Raw genomic sequence first — 23,605 nt, forward strand, 5'->3', positions numbered from 1 at the left:
ATAGCGGTAAATAGACGTATACTACGTAAACATCACTTTTTACTTTTCTTTCCGTTTAACACAGACGCCGCTGCTGCGTAAACACTTTACAACTGCGCCTGTCTTACTGGTTCCTGCCTAATGCTGCTATAGGGGTGTTCTTATCGCCGGCAGCTAACATGCTATACAACACAAGCGTAAATGCTAACTTCCTGCAATAAAATCGGTACTGCCCGTATACTCACAACGGCTGCTGAAGGCTGTTATGTATCTGTTTCGAGTTACTGCTGAATCATTGTACGCAGCGACAGGAAATTCTTCCTACTCGTTTTACTACGACGCTGTTCGACCTGAGAGTTTGGCATTGTGATATGTGGCAGAAGGAAACGGTTTTCAATTGAGTTAGTGCGGGAAAGTACGTGGTATTGTACTTAGCCACTGCACTTTGTGAAAGCGTATGGTACATTGTTGATGTTCCAGCACAAATGTGATTGTTATACTTGAGCTGTCAATCAAGTTATAGACAAGCTTATGTCTTGAGTATTTCCCTTTAAAAAACGGGGAAACTTGTGATTGATGTTCTCCATATAATGCGACGTGACATTTTATAATAGCGCTAGTCGCAGACGTATTTAAGCACGAATATATCATTACCATGTATGTCGTGACGCATCCAAACTGCATTGGCATCAATTAAAATCTAATATCACAGTTTCAAGTAAAACCGAACTTTATTAGAAATAATGGAATCATTTAAAAACATTAGAACTTAAGCATACACCGCGTTAAAACGTTCAGCAATGACGCAACATACACCGAAACTTAATACAGAAAGGTAGGACCTAAGTAGACACAGTAACTCTTTATATTTTTAAAGTAACATGAAATATAATAAACTGAAACAATTAATAAATTATTTTAGCATATAGTACTGTGGAAGAAGATGGAACACCTTTGGCACATACTATCCAAATATCCTAATCTATCCAAATGTTTTGATCAAGTTTTAAACAATTAACAATGGTCAATGGAAGTCGTGACGATACGGCTTTATGATTCTTTGAACGTTCTTGACTTACCATCAAATGGGAAGAGAAAATAGAACGAAAAGGTGTCCCATCTTCCTCCACCGTATATGTATATGGTTTAAATTACAAAACTGTGTACAGTTCGCCGTTTTCCGAGAATGTTTTGCATTTTTCTAATTCAGTGTCACTTAAGTCACTTTCGAAAGCCTCGTTAACTGTAGCTGTTATATTGTCGGCCATTTCTTCTTCTTTCGTTACGTCATCTCCCGGTTCTGTTTCTGAAGTCGGTTTGTAAAAGAAGCACGCGAGGCCGAAGAGAACAGAAGATGTTATTTTGACCGCAATCGCTGTAATATATATGTATTAAATTAATAACGTATACGTTATGCTGGTTATTCTACTACTTAAAAAGTCTCAAAAGAAGCATTCCCAAAATTATACGTGGTACCTTATAAGCGGGAACCAGAATGCCTTGTTGTCTGAATAATATACAAATACTTACAAATAATCAGCGCATTAATTGCCAAATCTTCTGCGTTATAAATCCAACAAGATCCCTTGCTATCATCACAAAGTCGTTTCTGCCACAGTATACAAGTAAGATCGATCACATTACCGAACATTATTGGTCCCGGGATGGTTCCCAATGCTCGAATAAAAAGCCACTGAACACCCAACCCAAAAGTTCTTATCTTTTCTGGTAGAATTCTAAGAAAATAATTTTTATAGTCAGTGTAAATTCAATATATGTAACTTGTTATCCATGCGTGGCCGGAAAACGAGTGTTTTGGTTCATACACTTCGTGCCAGCTTACGAGTTACCAAGTATGTTACTTTTGTAAGGGTGATTATTTTTTGGAAAATGTTTTAATTTATTTTATGTGAAATAATGCACAGATAAATTGTCATTTCCGCGATATGAAAATAAAAAGCATGCAATTATTTCTTCATTCATTTACAGAAATACCTGAAAGTGACAACTAGAGCCGGAGTTGAAGACATGAAAGTGAACATGACGCAGAAGCAGAACACGGCAAGGAATGGTCCGAGAGAATTGCAGTCGTTCGTTTTACAGTTTCCAGGGTAGGCCTGCCACCCGTCGACAGGCTCGACGTTTATACATGAACAGTTGTTGTAATACTAAAGCATATAATAAACATATTCTAAAGAAACTGTTTTACTACAATTGTTCTTCATATTGAAATTGAGATTACCGTTAAAGTCCCATTTGGTACGACTTCCTTGCACCCAGCGGCACAAGCGGAGAAATAGTTCACATTGTTCAGACCGCACACTGGTATGTAGAACTCTTCCTGGCAAACACAATCTTCGTTGCAGGTGGCTACCAAGCCTTCCATCGTGGTATCGTTGCTGTCGTAATTAAATAAATAAATGAATGAAGCTTATTTGAATGTAAGATTCGCGTGATGGGGCAATGACAATCGTTATAACACGGATGTTCGGTTTCATACACCTTGTGCACGCCATAACGAGTTGCCACGTATAGGTAACTTTGTAGGTATTTTTTGGGGAAGAGGATTTCGTTTTTGTGTGGTTAACAATTGGTGCAACTCACAAAAGACCACTTAGTTGTAACGAGCCTCGAACCCATGCCATCTATACTAGTTTTAAAATAACTCGACAATTTAAACAATCTTATATTTACCCGTATGGTTTAGTTATTCCTGCTACGTCGCGATTTCGGCAATACAGAAGCAAAGAAGGTGACAAAGCACACACGCACAAGCAGCATACGATATTAAACTTCAAAATGCTTGCCGTTCTCAGTTTAAAACATTTAATGATCAGACCAGCAACCACGTGCCCAATTATTCCACCTGGGATACTGATGACTCCTTGTGGATAAAGGTTGTGAAAATAGGCATGATTTGTATGAAGTGATTTTGTATTGAGTTATAGCACAACAAATTATACAAATCGAAAGGTAGTGCACATTATATATAGTACTGTGGGGAAAGATGGGACACCTTTAGCACATTACATCCAAATATTCTGATCGTGTTTTAAACAATTTCCAACGGTCTATGGGAGTCGTGAGGAACGGTGTTATAATTCCTAGAATGTTCTTTGTTTACTATCAAATAAGACGATGAAATAACGAAAATGTGTCCCATCTTCCCCTAACTCTACTATAAAAGACGAACCAATAATGACCACTGGGTTGAAGCAATTGCCGTTAAGTGTCTTGCCCAAGAACGCATACACCCACAGCGATAACGAAATCAAGCATTCTGGTCTATAGAACCATCACTGTGTCCCGACAGCGGGATGACTAGATATATATTACCCCACAACGACTGGTACTGTTTAATACAGAATCGATAAGCAAACTTTTACCTGCCATAATAGCAGCTAGCCCTGCAGTTTGCTGAAACTCATTCTCGATAATTTTCGGAAGAAAAGTTGTAAACCCGCTGAGTAGTATCGCCTCAGAGCAATCCGCAAGCGTCACAAGAACGTAGGTCTTGTTTTTCGCCAACATAAGAAGCGCTTTTGGAAAATCTTTATAGGAATTTCCGAAATTCTCATTCTTTGCCACTTCTCCACCTGTGTCTTTATCCACTTCCGCTGTTTTCATTCGTCTGTACTTGGCGGTTCCTGTAGAATAGAATTTGTTAAAGTTGTCCCACGTAACGTTTCAACGGTAGCTGTTAAATAGGTAAATACGGTCATACTCAAAAAAATATTTTTAATCTCGCGTAATGCTGTTGGGGCAATAAAAAAACGTAATTAATGACACGGATGTTCTGTTTCATACAACTCGCGAACGCTTACGAGTTACCACATATAAAACAAAAACAAATGAGAAGCGCAACTAAGTGCTGTACCTTTGAATTGCCTTGGAAATCCGGCAAACGGAATAACAAGGAGAAAGGCACACGCCATAGATATCATAATACCAAGCCACCAAGCTCCAACCCAACGGGGATCAACCGGAGTTAACGTGATCCTGTTAAAATTGTTTTGCTGTGACCAAAACTTTATATCACTGAATGTTTATCAGTCGTTATAACACGGGTATTTCGTTACCACTTATGTGTCTTTGTAGGTGGTTCTTATTTTCTCTATAGAGAATTTCAAGCACCAAATTGATTACGTCAGCTGTAATTTCACTGTACTACAAAATCTGGTGCAGGTTCAAAGTTTCCAAACTTCTAATATATATAGGAGAAAACCCCATCGGAGGAGCTGTGATTTCAGCCTGCGTTGGCCTATTTTCTAAGTTTATACTTACTCATCTGAAGCAACTTTATCGAAGTCTACCCAAATGCCCAAAACAATTCCACCAACACCATACCCCAACACAGGCCCAAAGATTGAAGCTGCATTACCAATTCCTACAGAAAAGATGCAAAGTATATTGTATTTCTGTAATAAAAAACTGTTCTCCGGAACGGTTTTACGCAGCCATTAAAGCTGGATAACTAAAACTCTTACACATGTAAACAGTAAACTATTATAGGTCACAACAGTTCTGTAGCGTAGCCTCTTATTATAGATACCTTACAAAGTGAGGTATCTATGCTCTTATCGTCTTATTAATACGTCATGTCATTGTTTTTATGTTTTTTTGCCCCTGAAGTTTGGTTTGCGAATCCCGGCATTGTGACGTCATCAATATTTCTCGTTAATCGTGATTCGTGTTTTAAAAATATTTTTGTTGATTTAATTTATAGCTTAAGTGCTAATAGCTGTGTTAATTGACCGAACTGGATTACATAAACCGAGTTATAACTTACATAAAAGGATTACAGCAGCACCTGCGAGGCCATAAAAGTGGTGAGCAAATTTGTTTTTCCTTTTTTTTGTATTTCATTGTATATCGTTTTATTATTACTGTACGGATTGTTAAGGGCTTTATAAGCGCCCGCCATACAGCAAGAAGCGTGTTTTAACTATAGTTTAAAACTTAAAATAGCGCTGAGAAATACCAGCGTGCCCCTATATAGCAGAAAAGCGCTCAAAAAATTAAAATCGCTCTTACCTAAATAAAGGCTGGCCGAAATACCAACGTACACCTATATAGATTTTCAGCAGAATCGCGCTCAAAAAATCTAAAATCCCTCTTACCTAAATAAAGGCTGGCCGATTCCTTTGGGACGCTGTCTTCTATAACAGCAAGTCCAAGAGTGTAAAGCGGGGTGCAACCAATACCGTGTATAATCTGAGCAAATATAAACACATAGACATAGTTGCTGAGGTAGGACGAACTAGAAGTACAACCGTCACTGCCTTCTTTACCGGTGCATAAAGCTGAAACGGGAAATTAGAAATAAAATGTATAAATATAAAACAGTGATTTTATAGTCAGTTTAAATACAAATATTAGAGTGTGTATCACAGTTGTATTCATTTTTTATACGCTTTGGTTTAAAATAATAAAGTTGGCATAAGGATTAATATGGAGAGGTTACATCGCTGATTTATGGTAGAGGTAATTGGTATGGCCCATGGGGTTTAAGTTTAATACCAAATGTCAGAGGTCTGGCGCTAGAAACCGGTGCGCTGAAACACAAAAAAAGTGCTCTAATAAATAATATGCATAAATAAAGTTGCATATGATATGGTTATGGTCGTTAGCGACAATACCGATACGAGGTCGAGGTGTTTGTAACTGAAACCCCGTCTTTTTGACTACTGTTTTTGTCGGATTAAATAAATTACCTATATAGTAGGCATATAGTTATAACTTACTTTCAAACCCGTCTTCGTAAGAATACAAGCCCGTCGTAAAATGTGGAAGGAAAAACATTAAAGCCCCTAACCCTAAAATAAAAGCACCGATTGCAATAATACGCGGCCGATGACTTCGGTTGCCGAAGTAAGTGACAAACATTGTGAGAATGCAGAACGCGATGTCGTAACCAACCGAGATGATACCGGTCTCAGAACTTTGCAGTCCAAACCGTTTTTCCAATGTAGTGATGCTTACGTTCACGAAGCCATTGACCAGCATACCTGAAAATATATTTGTTTTACAGCAGCGATTTTGATCCCAATGCTTGGTATTTGTTTTCTGCGCGTTGTATAAATCTCTAAATCTTACCCGTTATTCCACTACTTATTGCAGTCAAAAGACCCAAAGGGGTAAATATTACAATATTGTTTTTTTTCTTGTAACGGGTTTCTGTGTGACTTCGTGTGTGAGATGTATAACTTGCCGCATTGTCGGCACAGTATAAATCACGGTCAACTTGAGATCTGTAGTAGGCCGTTTGTGAACTTGCAAACTATTGCGACACGCACTGGTGGCAAAAAGGTCTATTTTACATTTCCCAGCTAAAGCAAGAATGATGTTCCCCTGGACCCTGGTACACATTAGTGGCGTGATCATACAAGTAATAGCTGAGATTTTATATCCAGTGTTTGTTGGTAAAACAATTGAGTCATTTTTGTTGTGTTTGTTTTGTGATGAATGACTTGTGTATTTAATGTTAATGACAAAGCGGTACGGATAGTCCTGCACCACACAATAAATTATTAACACATAAAAATGAAGAGAGAACACATGATGCATGCTATATAAACACTGTATATTTTGGCTAGATCTAACTTATAACCACTTAAAAAAAACAGTTCCATTTTAAGAAGTTAAAAAAATGTTCAGTATAACTTGCAATAATTTCTAGTTATAAAAGCAATAAATCTTTTGCAAGCATTGACATAAACATACATTGCTATAAAGGTTTAATAGCGGGTTTGTTTGCATTTAAACTTTCTCAAATATTTGCAACCAAAGAAGCCTTCATGAAAAAATCCTTTCAGTATGATGCGTGCGATACATAATAAGTTGTAAAATGCAAAATCTAGTATTGTAAATATAATTTCAACTTCATTCTTGCAAATGCAATAAGCGTCAAATGAAATTGTGTAAAATCTGGTCCTTTATATTACGGTGTAACGAATCGTAAAATGTAAAATGGTGGCTCAGTTTAGTTCATATGTAATCATGGTCGTCATTGTATTAACGACGTGTGCGTGCGAACGCTAATATATCTATAAACCTAAAATAACTTTGGTTTATGAGCGACCTGACCGATTTATTAAAAAAGTTACTGCATTGAGCTGAAGTCTTAACGACTTGGCAGAGAAAACGTGGGAAATACACTGTATTTTTTCATACACATGAGCCGTTAAACGAATATTTACATTATGCCTGGTAGAAGAAGTAACGGAATAGATCGGTTAACCTATTATCAGATCTTTTCAAAAATACTGTTTTAACAGTTTTCCCAAATACTTTACCTTGCACAATCACGAAGAATGAATAACCGACAAGAAATCCTTTTGCATTATTGCAACACTGCAACCAGTCTGGAGTAAACCTCCCATATCCGAATCTTCCTCCTTCCAACTCGTCCTCTTCATCTTCGATGATGTCCGAAGAGGTGGACGACTTTATCTCATTTGATTTCGGCAATTTCTCTTTTTCATTTGAATTTGATTTCGAATCCAAATTTTCATCATCGGCACAAGCCTTGCCGTTGATTTTCTCTTCGACTTTGCCCATGCCAGGTACAGAAACTGCTTAATTTCAATCAAACCGCGCCTATCTGTACCAACATTAGCTAAAAAAGGTGTAACGGTAATAGTAGTGCGATCGCTTACACGTTTAGAGACATTTACCTGCACGGTAAGTCTTTGTTCTGCGTCCAAGGCTTTTAAATCTCTTTATATGTGGCGTTTGCGTCCCTAGTTAATGTGTAAACTGCGCAATAACAGATCGCAGTCGGTTGTGTGCCGAAACACATTACTATTGCCGTGTGTACTTAATTATTGCAGAGAAACCCCTAAAACATTGCCACACCTTCAGCGCAATGTAGGTTACTGTAGGTCAAACAAGAACTGTCGGTAAACTTGCGTTCTTAAAGGAAGTTTTAACGCGTCTGCCTCTAGTCCATTAACAGTTTCGAGGATCGAAGCTGCCAACGTGGTGGACCGGTGGACGCATGTGCCCTTATGCAATATACTTGTTGGCAACTGTCCCAAGTTCCCAACCAATTGGTCAATTATTGGCTTACTAAATTATCAACTATGCACTAAAAAGAAACGAAAAACAGGCAAAATTAATTAACAACACAGTTACATACGTGCTAACTCGTAAGTGCGCACGAAAACACCCGTGTTATAAGGACAGGACTGTAGTTGTCCCTGCTACAAGAAGACAAATAAGTTACATTTATTTATACACAATAAATACATTATTAGTACTACTCATTTATCCACTTTATTAATTAGAAACAAATAAAAAGACATATGTTAGTTGTCTTCAACGTGATGATAAAGTTATATAGTAGTAACGTTTGCTGTAAAACTAAAGGACAGGATATCCCGTCAAAACGACAGATAAAGCGACTCAACGATTAAACACGTTTATGGTTAAAATCATATTTACATTTAGTTGGAAGGAAGAATCATAGGGACAGAAATGATGATGAATATTTATATTTACAACTCCTAATCGGCTTAATGGATAAGTGCAGAAGTATTACAACACACCATTGTACAATCATAAAACAACAAATTTAATATTACATATCATAAAATATATATATACTCTGTTAAAGTGTTATGTACATGTTATTATACAGATATTAAAGATACGTAATGTAAAGGCAATTGCTCCAAAGTGGCTTAAAAAAATAATACCCTGCCAAAGCATTTCGATTATAAAAATAAAACTACTATGTAAAACAGGAACTTGTAATTCATTCCATGAACTCTTTATGAACATTGAAAGGAGATTTTTTCCATTGCTTAACAGTAATCCTATCTTCTTCATGTTGTAACACGAAGTTGACAATCTTAAGAACAGAGATAGGCTGTTGTCTGTGTCTCATATATGCTCCCCAATCAGACCTAATGTAATTAAATTGTATTGTTAAAATATCTACTCAATCTTATGCTTTAGAAATATTATTAATAGTGGCTAGTTTCCTCTATTCCTTGAAGAAGTTATAACATAACATAATTTTTATACATCTTTTCAAATAATCAAATATAATAGAAAAAAACAATTTTTAAAACATAAAAAAAGGAAATTACTAGCGAAATGATAGTTTTTGTACAGATTGTGTCTTTACTCACATTTTTCTTTTAATTACATCTCAATTTGTTTTGATTAAATACAACTCAATATGATATACTGTATTGTGAGTATAGCAGCCATGCTTTTATCTAATACTTTGTATCCAAGAAGTTTTTACACACAGCCTGTGTATAACCACCTTCTTTTAATTGCTTATTCCCTTCTTTTAGTTACTATGTAATTGGAAAAAGGGTGCGTAAAACCACACTCCGTAGAATGGAGCAAGTGTTAGTTGTAACGTTAAAGTGATTAGCCCCTCTTTACCTACCTGCAGCTTTTACACTTCACTATTCCAATAATTGTTTGTTCTCCAAAAACTTTATGTTTTATAGCTGGATATTGAACTATCTCTGCTCTCTCTATGAAGCCCGCATCAACCACAACATGGTGCTGAAATAAACCAAGTGCAGTGTGTACCAACAAAAATGCATTAACTTATCTTATTTATCCTCGTGTGCCGGGGCAACAGAAGTCAATATTTTACAGGTTGGCTGTTTTATATACATGGGTTGTCTGAATTGTCAGGTATACAGAAAAACAAATCACACACAAAGTTACATACAATGTAACTGAAGGTGTATGAACCAAGACATGTGGGTTGAAATAACTATTGTTTTTTTCCCGCCACAAGAGAATAAAACAAGTTGCTTTTATTCATTTTAAATATTTGAATAATTTGATATACCTGATGATTAATATGCTGAAATTTATCAGAAGTGGTGGCAACTTTTTTGCACTTTTTACATAAGAATGTCCATATCTTGTTAGATGCGATTGCGCCCTCAATTTGACGTTGAGCTGCTGATCTTTCAGATTCTCTCTCAACTTTTAAAAGTCTTTGAAATTCCTTAATCTACAATTAAAACAAAATTAACTAAATGGAACTAAACAAAACGAAAAGTAGGTATAAAGCACCAAAATGTTTAACATTCAGGGGAGGCAGGGATAGTTAGGCAAGCATTTCTATGGAACAAATCTAAATTATTGTTTGTAAAAGTCACTGATTGATGCAGGGTAGAAATTTCAACGTAGTCTTACAAATGCAAGTTTGCCCCTTTGCCTTGTAGCAACAACATACATTATACAAGAGTTAAAAATTTGTAATGCTTACTTCTTGTTCAAGAATGGTTAAATTGGTATTTCTGATTTGTTTTAGTGCTTCACGAGAACACTCTAGTTGAGCTATGTTAGTTTCTTCCTGATGAATTAGTGCACTGCCTTCATAAGCGAGAAGGAACATTTTACTTTCTTTTGCACGACCTCTACCTGAAAGTAATGAATAAATGAAAGAATGAACTTTATTTATTCTTGCATGGTGGAACAGCAGCAGTTGTTAATTGTTATAACACAGGTGTTGTGTTTCACACACCTTTGGTTATGAAGCAAGTGCCTAACCACTTCGCCACCGCATCGCACATTCCTTACCTTGCCTTTGTACATGACCAATTTCATTGGTAGAGTAGTTGTATGCAATCACCAAATTACAAGCTGGAATATCAAATCCTTCCTCTGCAACTGAAGTTGCAACAATTATTTTGGTCGAACCATCTCTGAAAGATGAAATGGTGTCTTCTTGTTCAACCCTGGTCATTCCTGAAGAACTATAGTTTAGTATACAGCAATGTACCCGTAGCCTAAATGGGTATTCTGGGTAGGCATACCCGCATACACACCAGGAACAGTTTATGTTAAATTGTCAACCATACAGTACAAAAACTGTTAAAATTGCAAATAAAGTTACATACGTGGTAACTCGTAAGGGGGAACAAGGTATGTGAAGCAGAACACCCGTGTTATAACGACTGTCGTTGCCCTGCCACGCCAGGATGGACAAGTTAAATTAATTTAATTAATAAAACTACCTCCATCTCCAGCAGAAGCTCCCACTCCAGTCAGTTGCTTTGGTTTTAAATCATAAAAATCTTCCATAAGACAAGTTACCAAAGCCTTAGCAATACACCTGGTGCGTACAAATATAATACACTTAGATTCTGGGAAGTCGACAAACTCAGCGGTGAGAATTTCAAACAATTTTCTCAATATGGGGCTGGTATGATATTCTCTCTTAGGTGCTGAAAATTAGAATCAAGTTTCACATTTCATTAGAATAGTTGGTAATGCGTTGCAACTACGCCTGGAAAATGGGTAAAGGGCCAAATTTCTCAACCAAAAACATGGGAGATGTATAAAATTATTTTGTTTTACACCATAATCATCTGCTTACGCATATGTTTTAGCAGACAAAAGCTGTATCAACAGTTTGAGCACATTTATGCAGAAATAAAGCATTCTGTGACACAAACCACTTCTGGGTGTCATTAATGTGCCAACTCTGGCCTAAATCTCAAGAGTCTAAGCATGTCATGCTTTAGGATTTACTGTAGAACAGAGTAACAAACATACCATAATCTTCATGCAATTGTTCTAATTCTGGTACAACTGTGGTGCATGCATTACACCAAAACTGAGTTACATAATCACAAGCTTCTGTGCTGGTTAGATCATAATCAATCATCAATGAGTTGTTATATTCCTAAATAAGAGTAAAATCGTAACTTTTTTTTTTTAAAGTATTTGTCCATTTTTCTAATAATATTGGTGCCTTTGGACAGTGAGCCTTTAGCTCAAAGGTTACAGGGCATAGGTTTAAGGTTGTAGCTGTTAACATTGTGGGTGTATGTGTCCTTGGGCAAGACATTTAACAAAAATTGCTTTAATCCGATGGTCCCCTATGAAATGTTAAAATACATTAAAATAAGAATAGCCTAAATTCAAAATAATAATCAACCACAAAGTTACATATGTGGTCAATTGTAAGCCGGGACGAATTGTAAGAAAAACCTTTTGCTAATGTGTAATAGCACAAGGGATAACTTAAAGGAAATCAAGGTTACAAACATTCATTTGAATAACAGTGGCTACACATTATAAATACTTACACGTAGGTGTTGAGCATATTCCTGAAGTCGTTGACTTAATTTGTCATTTCTTAATGTACTGCTTGATTCCCTTAACTGGACACACCAAGCCTCAAATGCTTGTGTTCCAGGTTTTGCTTTCAGGTTCGTGTCTATATCTTTTACTTCTAAAAATATTCATTCGAATAAATATAACTTATATATCCTCACGGGGAAGGTCAACAAAAGTCGTTATTAAACGAGTGTTTAAAATACATGTGCTCCAAACAGATTCTAAGCATCCATTTGTTCTAAGAGTTTATAGACCCAACAAATCAGAAAAGCTCTGACATAAAATATTAAAATATACAAACCATTTTCAGCTTTTTCGAATTCTATTTTCAAGTTTTCCCATATTTTATTTATGAGTGTAACCATGTTTTCCTGAAATTGTGTTTTTTTCCGATCAATGCGCCTTATTTCTGTTTTAAAAGACAGTTTAAAAAATTCAAAAGTATGGATTTGAAGAAAAAATAGTAGAAAATATGTTTTAAATTTTATCAGAGAGGTAGAAAAAGTTATACCACATGTAGTTTCTGTTGTATGTTTTCCCAACTCCTTTTTGTTCTCAATAACCTCCACTGGTGCAGTTGTTACATTTAAGTTTGCCAATAGTCTCTTTATATGCTGTGTTGCTGCTTGAACAGATTTTGCACCACCGACTCCAGGAGAAGCAGTCATTCCAATTACCTGTACAAGAAGAGAAATATCAGATTCATTTTTTTAATTTCTGTTTTTACACTATGTTTTAGCAATGGGAATTTAGAATTACATTATACCGAACAATTGAAATACAAAACAGATAAAATTGACTCCAAATAAATAGATAGGTCTACAACAATATAAATTACCTCTTATCGATAAATATTTAAATAACACAAATAAAAGTTTAGTTGGAAGAAAAGTTTCTGTAAAGACATACTTGTGGTAAAGGTTTTGCACCGTTGTACTTTGTCAAGTTATCATGATAAACTTTCATAATGGAGTTGTAAGGATCCCCTTTCATTGCATGATGACATTCATCATATATGAGAAGACCAAGCTCATTAATGAAGTCACAATCTTTCCTAGAATGAACAAATGTATTATCACTATCAAACACTGCATGGTGTTGCTTCACACTACAACACCAATTATTATAAAATACAGGGATGTTAATTTCCAAACCTATAGTTAGGTACTTTGCCTTGCACACTGTTATACTATCTGGACCATTCAAGTAGTAATGGGTGTGATATGCAAAAAAATTACAATAGGATGAACATGCACAAGATTGCTCATAACAAATAGATAAAGGTTCTTACTCCAGATAATTAAAAAGAATCTGTGGTGTCATGAACGTTATTTTGTGTCCCATGATCAAGAAGTTAGGTGCAGCATTGGTGGTATTTTCTGAACTGATTTTGCACAGCATACCTTGTTCATACTTCATTTGACTGTAAGATTAAATAACTTTAAAATCTCAGTCCAACTACGTGGCACAGTGGTTAGGCCCATGCAACTAGCTTAGAAGATATGGTTTCAAAGGTCGCTTCTGCTGCCATTGTGGGCATCTGTGTCTTTGCACAAGACGCCATATACTAAAAGGTATTAATAAAAACATCCCATAAAACAATTAGTAATTACCTACAAAGTTACAAACTTGGTAACTTCTAAGCGGGAACAAGGTGTATGAAACAGATCAACTGTGTTATAATGACTGTGTAAATGCCCGCCACTCGAGGATAAATAAATTAATTAATTATTTTATTCATAATGATAAGGAATATGTGAAACGAGCCTGTCGAATGCATCATGCTGCTGTTCAACCAATACAACTCTTGGAACCAGGAAAACTATTTTGCTGTTCGGGTTTCGTCTTAAATGTTCCGTGCAAATGTGTTGAGCTACTAGAGTTTTTCCAGTTCCTTTAAAAACAAGAAAACTGCTTTGAAAATCGTTGCTAAATACCTAATTTTTTAATTTAAGTTTTGATTCCATTTTTTTACAAATTTTGGTGCTAATAGAGCAATAGTTATCCACAAAGCTAAATACATGACAAACTTTAAGAAGATACTGTCATTGTTGTGCCACAGTAGCATAAATAAGCTAGGCTCATTCATGTTTATATATATATATATTTATATATATTTATATATATTTATATATATATATATATATATATATATACCCTGAACTGTGGCTGTTCGGATTATGGGCCAAATCTGGACTAAATCTTATGCTTGGAAATGAACAGAACTTTAGCGTAAAAGCAATGTCTTACCAGTTGGTGCAACAATAAGTGAGTTGTTTCCTTGTAATGCCTGCTCAGCAAGTTCCAATTGGTAATTCCTTAGCTTCAGTTGTTTAATTGAACCTTTATCATGTGATACCATGTTAATAGAACATTGAACATAAATGGCATAACTCAAACAAGATCAAATTAATAAAACTAAGAGAAGGGAATTAGCAGCAAAACGACAGTTGTTAAAAACACTCTAGGTATAAAACTACTTTAGAAAATGTCTCAGTTAAAAGCAGGCTGCTAAACCCACAACAGAATAAATGAACACATATTGAGTTTTATTTAATTTAAACAAAGTAAGGTGTAATTTTAAGAAAAGTGAACGAAGATAAACAAATATAATTAACCAAAACAAATTTTAAAGTGTTACTTACCGCTATGCTCCCCGCGTGTTATGTTCAACATGTCCATACATCTCAACAGTGAAGTTTTAGGTCTCTATAGTTTAGTTTTATATTCACAAACTATGTTAAACCTATGGTTTATATCCAATATAAAGTTAGGCTCTAACCCAAATGATTGTTAAGAAATACTTTTTACGAGTTCGGGACTCCTAAGGCAAAACACTTAGCGGCAATTGTTCTAACTCAGTGAACTCTTATGGGTTTTCCGAATTGTAAGCTATACATAAAAAATTAAACAAAAAAAACAATTACCCACAAAGTAACAAACATATCTCGTAAGTGGGGTATGAGGTGTATGAAACAGAACACCTGTGTTGTAATGATTGTCATGTCGCTATAAATAAGTTACAATACCAGTAGATTACAACTAATTAAACAGTCTTGCCTGATCAAAGTTATTTGATTCAAAAGGTTCAGGTTCAGCATGAGTCTGAGATTCTATTGTTTCCCCATCCCTATTGTCAGATGTCCGTTCTTCTGAAAAATTAAGTTACATAATATTTAACACAAAGTAGACATATGCAATCCATGGCGCAACCAGAGGTCATAAAAAACATTTTTAGTCAAAAAAATTTTAGTATTTATTTTAAATTAAAATTTGATTGATTAAAAATGTTTTTACAACACCTCTTTTTTCTTTAGGAAAGTTTAGTTTTCTCATTATGCTAGGTATGTCAATCAAGTTGCATTTTTTGACTACCACTATACAATGAATTGATGAATTTACAATGAATTGAACAATGAATTGAAATTTAGCGTAAAATTATAATTTGTGGCGCAACCAGGAAGCGTTTTGGGGTTTCGAAAAATTCCTTTTTGAATAAATAAACTTCCTTGTTTTAGGAGAGTTTAGTTATTTCCCATTATACCAGAGTATGTTATAAACTTCATGCTTTTTTGATGCGTTTATAACTCTCCTTATTTTTTTCTGGCTCCACAATGCATACAATGAAATGATTTTCATACCATAAAAGAAAAAATACTCTCTAAGGGCTGCTGCGAGACTTCCATGTAATTTGTGAATGTAATGTTGTCCCTCTATTTCTTGAAGAAATTCTTTTAACCATGAAGGAGGTTTCCGAACTATAATAGAGAAGAATGCAGTTCCTGCTGCTGAGTTTCCCTTGACAAAAACACTTTGGATTTCTTCTCTGCAGAAAATTTATATTGAATGAAATTTATATTAAATGTAACTTATTAATTTATTTATCCTTGCGTTGCGGGGCAATTGCAGTCTTCATGACATGAGTGTTACGCTTTTTAACTGATGCTCTTTCTCAAACTTTGAACCATAGCGTGTCTTAACGATGTTTGCTGCTGACTTTCTTTTCTTTATTGTTTTATTAAATTAATATTCATTAGGTCCATTTAAAGGGAAAAGTTAAGTTATGTTAAATTTAAGGTTTCTCACTTTTCTTCAGTGTCCAGATGGTGTGAGAAAAAAGAAGTAAAATCCTCAAAGTCTATCACATTTAAATCCTTCTTGATCAAAATAAAAAGCTTTTTTATTTGTGGAACATCTTGCATGTATTCCTCACATTTTCCAAGTTGATGGTCCAGCTTGCCATCCAACACATCAGCTATCCACTGTCCTGTGCCTAAATTTAATTAATGAGGTATAAATGAACGAGTGTAACTATTTATCCTTGCATGGCAGGTAATGACAGTCGTTCTAACACAAGTTTTCCGTTTCATACACCTCTTGCCCGCAGCGCTTGTGAATTACCACATATGTAACTGTGTTGGTGACATCGTTTGATTACCTAATGTTTTTTAAACATAGGTGAAAATTTACCCACTCTCTATAGGAGATAACTGGGTTGGAACAATTACCGATAAGCGTCTTGCCCAAGCACACATACATCCACAGTGGTAGCAGCGTCAACTCATGACCTCGAGGCTAAAGGCAGCATTGCTAACCACTGTGCTAAAGCGTCGCACCAACAAACCTTATTAGTTTAATTGATAATACCTTCACTATTTCTCAATGCATCTAGAAATGCTTGCAAAATTCCAGGTTCTTCACATTCCTCCAAATATTTTATAAACAATTCGACTTGTTTTATCTTATTTCCTTCGTCAGTGATTTGTTTTCGAACTGCAAATCAAGTATTTAAGATTAATGAATAAATGAGTGCAACTTATTTATCCTAGCATGGTGGAGCAACAGCAGTCATTATAAAACCTGTTTTGTTTTTTAAAATGTAACTTTGTAGGTGATTGTTTTTTAATATATTGCTAATAATTTATACAACACATAAGAAACCAATGGATGGAACACTCTGCCATTATGTATGCTGCCCAAGAACACACACGCCCTGTAACCTCTGGGCTAGACTAGAGGCCGGTCCGCTAACCACTGTACCGGTATATTAATATTAGGAATAGTAAATTGCTTCAATAAACTTGATACTAACCGTCATCTTCCATATGAGGGAAGTTGTTTAGTATTGAACGAGGTGCAAGAAATATTTTTAAAAAAGGTCCCCAATGGGACATAAAGTATTTAACACTTTCTCCCATTTTCCGGAAATATTAACAAAACAAAACGTTTGTAATGGCGGTCGTTTTGTTGCTTATTCCCTTCTCTTTGTTGTTGTAATTAATTTGATCTTCGGTACTGTATAAGAGAAAATAGAAATTAAATAAAACTGATATTATGTTCTGTCACCAAAAAGTTTTGTTATGTAGTTGAATTCATATTGCATTAATATGTTAAACCAAATTATCTTAATAAAAATTGATTTACTAATGAAACTGAATGTTAACCTTCTCTGACTATAGTGACTCAATATATCCCATCACGCCACTCTAGCCTAACTATATATGTTTCACATGCAATAACCCCTTTAAACAAAAACAACACCATGTTGCAACGCAGTTCTGTTTTTAGTAGTTCCTCTAACTGAACTGGCAAGTGTTCCTAAATCGTTATTTCACTAATAAAAAAACATTCGTCTGTTGCATTGTAACAATAAGAGCTGGTAACACAGGGCAAATATGTCCCGTGACGCAACTCTCCATACCTAAGTTTTCTTAATGGGGAATACCCACTAATTTAAACCGGGGATATCCCCGTCATTTTATGTCCAAAAGCAAGCAAGAGCTTTCGCAATACGTTTAAATAAGTTTGTTTTAGAGGCCTCCATTCGTGGGAAGGCGTAAATAGAGTATTTTAACAATTAAAGTATAAAGCTAATCCTATAGCTCACATTAAATGGCATAACGTCACAAAATATTCCTTCTAAACTTTGTTTCTGACTTTCAAAGGAAAACAAATTATTTACGGTTTTTAAAATTTTAAGTTTACCTTCAAATTAACAGTGAATATGACTTTTCACTATAACCGCTATGTTATTTGGGAGGCAAAATGGGGTTTAATTGTCTTTCCACCTTTACGATGGGGTTTCAAACTTGTGTTTCTGTGGCTTTGAGATCAATCATCGTTTACATAATTTAAATTCTTAAATTTAAAGATATATTGCAATATCGTTTTTTTGTTGTTGTTACTAACGGCAAAGCCAGTGTGCATAGTCATTGTTGACGATCGTGCGTCGGTTCAGTGCGTCAAAAAGAAGTTGGTTTAGGTTTAGGGACTTCCCCATCGCTATAATATCATTACGTTCATTAATATAGTAGGGTGAGGAAAAATAGGACACCTTTAACACATAATACCCAAATACCCTGATCGTGTTTTAAACAATTAACAACGGTCTGTGGAAGTCGTGAGGATGCGGTTTTATAATTCTTTGAATGTTCTTTGTTTATTACTACCAAATGAAAAGCGAAACTAAACGAAAAGGTGTCCCATCTTCCCCCATCCTACTATATTTATGAATATATTAGTCTGGGTGTTAGATCACATGGCCAATTCTGGTCGAAATCATAGGCCCCCTGACGTATACCTATATAATAGGATATGATATTGTAACGGATCAAAAAAAGGAATGCAGAATTTGGCGGAAGTAAATACAATGATGATTAACGACTTCATTGTGTTTAGCAATCCCTCTGGAACAACAACAATCTGATAAATGAACGAATAGAAAAAGAAAAATTAAAGCCATACTCTGGTAAAATAATATAATAAACGTACCGCAGTAGTTATACCTCAAGCCATAAACAGGAAATACCGGATTTGATGCTTTAACCCATATAGTGGTCGCTAATGGGTAATCCATAATTGCTATCCGTGTAAAAACAATTGCCAACGTTGCTGGTAACACGTGCGAAAATATTATACTTTAGGCTAGATAGTTTACACCGATTTTAATTCCCTTTTTTAACTTTGATATATATTTATAAATTATTCTGTTGCACTGATCATAATCACTCTATTTGTAAGAAGCAAGGCTAAAATAACAAATCAAAAAGTAAAATATATTTAATCAGTTTCAATGAGATATCTACAAACTGAAAATTAACCGGATCGTATTTTTAACAACAATTAACAACTCTCTTTTACGGTCGCGGAGCTACGGTTATATATTTCTATAAAAATTATTTGTTTACTATACCCAATGGACGAAAAAAGAGAATGAAACCGTGTCCCTTCTTGCCCCCACCCTACCGTATATGTGCAGTAACACTCATATTTAAACTGCTTTGCAGAAAATCTGAGATTTATGCACTTATGTTTGAATTATTTCATGCAGCATGGAAATGTATGTAACTTGTTTAAATCTACACACATTACGTAGGTGGTGTTCCTAATCTATTTGCCTTACTAATCCGGACATAGCATACGTAACATCCCGGTGCGGATTGTGTGTAATTTATAACCAGAAAATTTGCACTATCACCCACACAAATAACCATAGCTGACATACGTTGGTAAGACACCTTTCTATAAAGCAGGAGAGTTAAGCTGTTAAAATGTCGCTCAGTTTGGAAAGGCTTATGTGTGTTCTGTCTATAGCATCTTCTGGTTTATGCACTTATTTATTCTTTGCGTTTGCAACTGCAGGAAGACTGAAACTCCCGGGATCCGGTTAGTATATTTGAAGCTATTTGTTGGTAAACTATAATCGGGTACGAGGTGTATGAAACAAAACACCCATATACCACTGTCGATGTCCCACAGCGCGAGGTTAAAAAAAGTTATAGTGGTGTGGGGGAAGATGGGACACCTTTAGCACCTAATATCCAAATATCCTGACCATGTTTTAAATAATTAACAACGGTCTATGATATTCGTGGAGATACGGTTTTATATTTCATTGAATGTTTTTTGTTTACTACTACGCGGGACGAGAAAATGGTATGAAAAGGTGTCCCATCTCCCCCCATCATCCTGCTATACATGTATTCATACAACTGAAGATTTGCTTACTAGTCACGCTTATAAGCAATACATTTGCACCCGCCCAGTGAAAATAATCAATTAATATGATTAATCGCAGATGTGTATACCCGTTCACCGTTATATGTTGCCAACAAGTACAACGTTGATAATGACCCCTCCCAAAGCATGGTAAGCTGCATTAATTTAAAACTTATTTTTTTAACTGCGCATACAGTATGCAACACTGCGGGGTCGTACAACAGTGGTTAGCACGTATGTTTAACGCCAACTTACAAGTTTATAAGGCTAGTTGTTGCTACATTGTGGGTAAACGCGTCCTTGGGCAGGCCCACAACACCTCTAACGGTAAAAATATTAAACAAAAAACTACAAAACCCACGAAGTTATACATGCGTGGAGCGTGCTGGTACAACTCTTGCACGAGTCGTATAAAACCCACGCACTATAACGACTGCAATTGGCCTCATAAATAAATTACATCCATTATTAATTGCTTTATTTTTAGGTTTCAATTGCTTGGCCGATCACCCTGCTCTCAAATTTGCTTGCATCTATATGCTTGTATAAAATCTGTAAGACCCGCAACATTTTTCCACCGGTAAGCCAATACAAAAACACTCAGTTTGTACATACATCTTACGCCGCTTGTAACTATGTGTCATACATTATGGTAAAATTCTTACTGCATTGTGGGTGATTTAGCTGCAGAACGATTTTTTACACTTTCGTTTAAAGATAGTTTTTTTTATATGACTATGTATTTTTTTTACTTGACAAGGTGTTTTACTTCACCTGGTCTGCCGGTTCAATCCTATCTGGTGTGTGGACATTCACATTTGATCGTGAACTTCATCTTATATCAGCTGTATTGGTTGGTATGATTTGCGTTTTTGCCCCAATACAGCTTTACACTGGGGTTAAAACGTATCACAAGAAACAGCAGGATATGTCGGGTGGGTGGTAACTAATTTCCTATTGTATTATCTCACGAAAAATAAGTGCAAATCATTTACGTGGTCAGGCGTACTTTACAAAATATGAAAATATCCTCAATATTCTTTTACAACGCTACATTTACTTTAACTCGTAGGCGAGTGTAAGGTGTATCAAAAAGATCACCCGTGCTATAACGACTGTGGTTGCCACGAGTTTGCATGAGTTATTCATTTATTTAGCAGATGGCGCGCTATATGACCGCGACACCGCGCCAGATATAGACACGCAAAACCGTGAAACGTTTCATATAGTAGGGTGGGGAAGAAGGGACATATTTTGATTCTATTTTCTCGTCCAATTTGGTAGTAAACGAAGAACATTTAAAAAATTATCAAACTATATCCTCACGACTTCCATAGATCGTTGTCAATTGTTTAAAACACGATTAGGATATTTGGATATTATGTGTTAAATGTGTCACATCTTCCCCCACACCACTATAACTTTTGTTTAACCTTGCGCTGTGGAACATCTTCCCCCACACTACTGTATTTAAAAAAAATTATTCAAGTTTGTGATTCCACTTAACAGTAGTGTGAATCTGTTTATAACATACTTCATCACAGATAAACTAAAATGGGGTCTTGAGCGAGTGGTGTTTGATAGCCTTGGTATAATGATGACGTGGACTTTCACAGCTATGACATCAACTTTAACTTACGCCATTGCCTACCAATACTCATATCACTTGGAAAAACCTGTTTTGAGAGGTATGAAATATTCAGAGCTCATACTTTCTTTTGAAATTCTTGGTTGTTAAGGCATATATATAGTTAAAATGCTTAGAACAATCATGTTTGTTTTGGAATAGCAGTCTTGACTAACGACATGCAGAGTCGCTAACCATTATGTGAACTTTGTTAGAAATAATTTTTTGTAGTTTAATTGGAGTGCCAAAGTTGAATGGTCATAAAATCAATGATCGAAAATGATAGTTAAACTTTTCGCACTGTGATACACAAATGAATCACTCCGACCAACATACTTAATGTTTACAATCTTTCTATTTGTTTAGCTTGGCCCGGACGTGACGTAGCAGTGGTAGCAGGCACACTACTTTATACAGGCGCCCAATTATTATGGATTGCCTACGATATGATTATATACCCAAAATATACAAGTTGCTTACGTAGTGTTTACCCAATGACAAGCTTCTGCAGCCTCGGGTTGTTCTTTTCAAACTATGACAGCGGAAATGGTAAATTACGTATGGTGGTGGTATACTCAATCATTGGGCACGTTAGTGACTTTATAGATGATATTAATCAAACTATAATGTTCAGCGGATGGGCATCAAAAGCTTTTTTTCACATGATTGTTACAATTGATCACATTTAATATAGTAGAGTGGGGGAAGATGGGACACCTTAAGCACATAATATCCAAGTATCTTGATCGTGTTTTAAACAATTAACAACGGTGTATAGGAGTCGTGAGGATACGGTTTAATAATTCTTTAAATGTTCTTCGTTTACTACCAAATGTGAGGAGAAAATAGAATGAAAAGGTGTCCCATCTTCCCCACCCTACTATACATTACTTATAGTGACCACAAAAACTGTTAGATGCTGTTTCCGTTTTTGAACTTTGTTGGTACCTTTAAAACTCATTGCGGCATCTCTGCTGCTTACATACAAATTCAAATTTTCGGTCATATACCCATTAAGTAATTTACAGTATGCTAACACGTACAAACATTGTTTAATGGCTTTCGTTGCAGGAATGAATTATCACAACCTAGCCTACTTAGTTCTCGGATTGAATGCGACATTCTTTTTCATCCTTCGGGACAAATTGAAGGGAAAAGTTCAAAACTCCGCAATCAATTATGAAAATAAAAAGATGGACTAAACAGTTTTACTGGGCCCAGAAATGGAGTCATCAAATCTGTATGTTTCTATTGTAATAAAGTTATAATTATGAATGAATAAATGTAACTGTTTTATCACATCGTTACATAAATGACATTAAACTGGGTGGGGGAAGATGGGACACCTTTTATCTCCATTTTCTCGTTCCATTGTAGTAAACAAAGAATATTTAAAGAATTATAAAACCGTATCTTCACGACTCCCATAGATCGTTGTTATTTGTTTAAAAAGCAATCAGGATATTTGGATGCTATGTGTTAAAGGTGTCCCATCTTCCCCCAACCTACTACACATGTTTTCTCGCAAATTGTCATTATATAAATGAAATTAAATTATGATTTATTTTCCTTTCGATTTGTGCATGTTATTCTAACCTCTCTTTACTGTATAACCGAAGATACAAAATAAAGTTGTATTGTACATAATATATGATATAATTGTTGTTTAAATACAACTATATTGCAGAGTTGCATGAAATGTTCGGTAATTAAAACAAGGCGACGAACAAATAAAGTTTAAATGGGACGTGTGCAATCGCTTAGAGAGCTTTTATATAAATATATAGTAGGGTGGGGAAGATGGGACACCTTTTCACTCTATTTTCTCGTCCCATTTAGTAGTAAACAAAGAACATTAAAAATAAAATAAAACCGTTTCCTCACGACTCCCAT

General features: G+C 35.4%; 3 protein-coding genes across 4 annotated transcripts; 1 reads left to right on the forward strand and 2 right to left on the reverse strand.

The window, feature by feature from the left end:
• Positions 1 to 584: 584 nt before the first annotated feature.
• LOC149730317 (solute carrier organic anion transporter family member 4C1-like) lies at positions 585 to 8,031 on the reverse strand. The gene is made up of 11 exons (XM_089887184.1): positions 7,275 to 8,031; positions 5,724 to 5,987; positions 5,100 to 5,282; positions 4,264 to 4,366; positions 3,857 to 3,978; positions 3,366 to 3,626; positions 2,674 to 2,863; positions 2,222 to 2,378; positions 1,975 to 2,147; positions 1,510 to 1,715; positions 585 to 1,354 (listed from the first exon to the last, which is right to left on the reverse strand). The coding sequence occupies exons 1-11, from the start codon at positions 7,537 to 7,539 to the stop codon at positions 1,131 to 1,133; spliced, it is 2,148 nt and encodes a 715-aa protein (XP_089743310.1). The 5' UTR covers positions 7,540 to 8,031; the 3' UTR covers positions 585 to 1,130.
• Positions 8,032 to 8,290: 259 nt separating this feature from the next.
• Positions 8,291 to 17,651, reverse strand: LOC149730318 (ATP-dependent RNA helicase DHX58-like). Of its 2 annotated transcripts, none has more exons than XM_089887183.1 (20): positions 17,180 to 17,651; positions 16,735 to 16,860; positions 16,174 to 16,360; positions 15,729 to 15,913; positions 15,148 to 15,236; positions 14,733 to 14,796; positions 14,338 to 14,430; positions 13,855 to 13,981; positions 13,379 to 13,510; positions 12,997 to 13,141; positions 12,599 to 12,764; positions 12,389 to 12,496; positions 12,057 to 12,202; positions 11,521 to 11,650; positions 10,980 to 11,189; positions 10,543 to 10,710; positions 10,229 to 10,383; positions 9,803 to 9,970; positions 9,386 to 9,507; positions 8,291 to 8,888 (listed from the first exon to the last, which is right to left on the reverse strand). In XM_089887183.1, exons 1-20 carry the CDS (start codon positions 17,283 to 17,285, stop codon positions 8,738 to 8,740), a joined length of 2,778 nt encoding a protein of 925 aa, XP_089743309.1. In that variant the 5' UTR covers positions 17,286 to 17,651; the 3' UTR covers positions 8,291 to 8,737. The 2 variants fall into 2 exon arrangements, with proteins under 2 accessions (XP_089743309.1, XP_089743308.1); XM_089887182.1 differs by having other exon boundaries at positions 15,148 to 15,239.
• A 1,508-nt stretch (positions 17,652 to 19,159) lies between these two features.
• LOC149730319 (uncharacterized) lies at positions 19,160 to 23,438 on the forward strand. Its single transcript, XM_089887187.1, has 7 exons — positions 19,160 to 19,752; positions 20,165 to 20,235; positions 20,573 to 20,665; positions 20,846 to 21,020; positions 21,630 to 21,773; positions 22,079 to 22,261; positions 22,784 to 23,438. Exons 1-7 carry the CDS (start codon positions 19,638 to 19,640, stop codon positions 22,912 to 22,914), a joined length of 912 nt encoding a protein of 303 aa, XP_089743313.1. The 5' UTR covers positions 19,160 to 19,637; the 3' UTR covers positions 22,915 to 23,438.
• The last annotated feature ends 167 nt before the right edge of the window (positions 23,439 to 23,605 follow it).

This window comes from Ciona robusta, chromosome 10, assembly GCF_009617815.1.
Source record: "Ciona robusta chromosome 10, ASM961781v2".
NCBI lineage: Eukaryota > Metazoa > Chordata > Ascidiacea > Phlebobranchia > Cionidae > Ciona > Ciona robusta.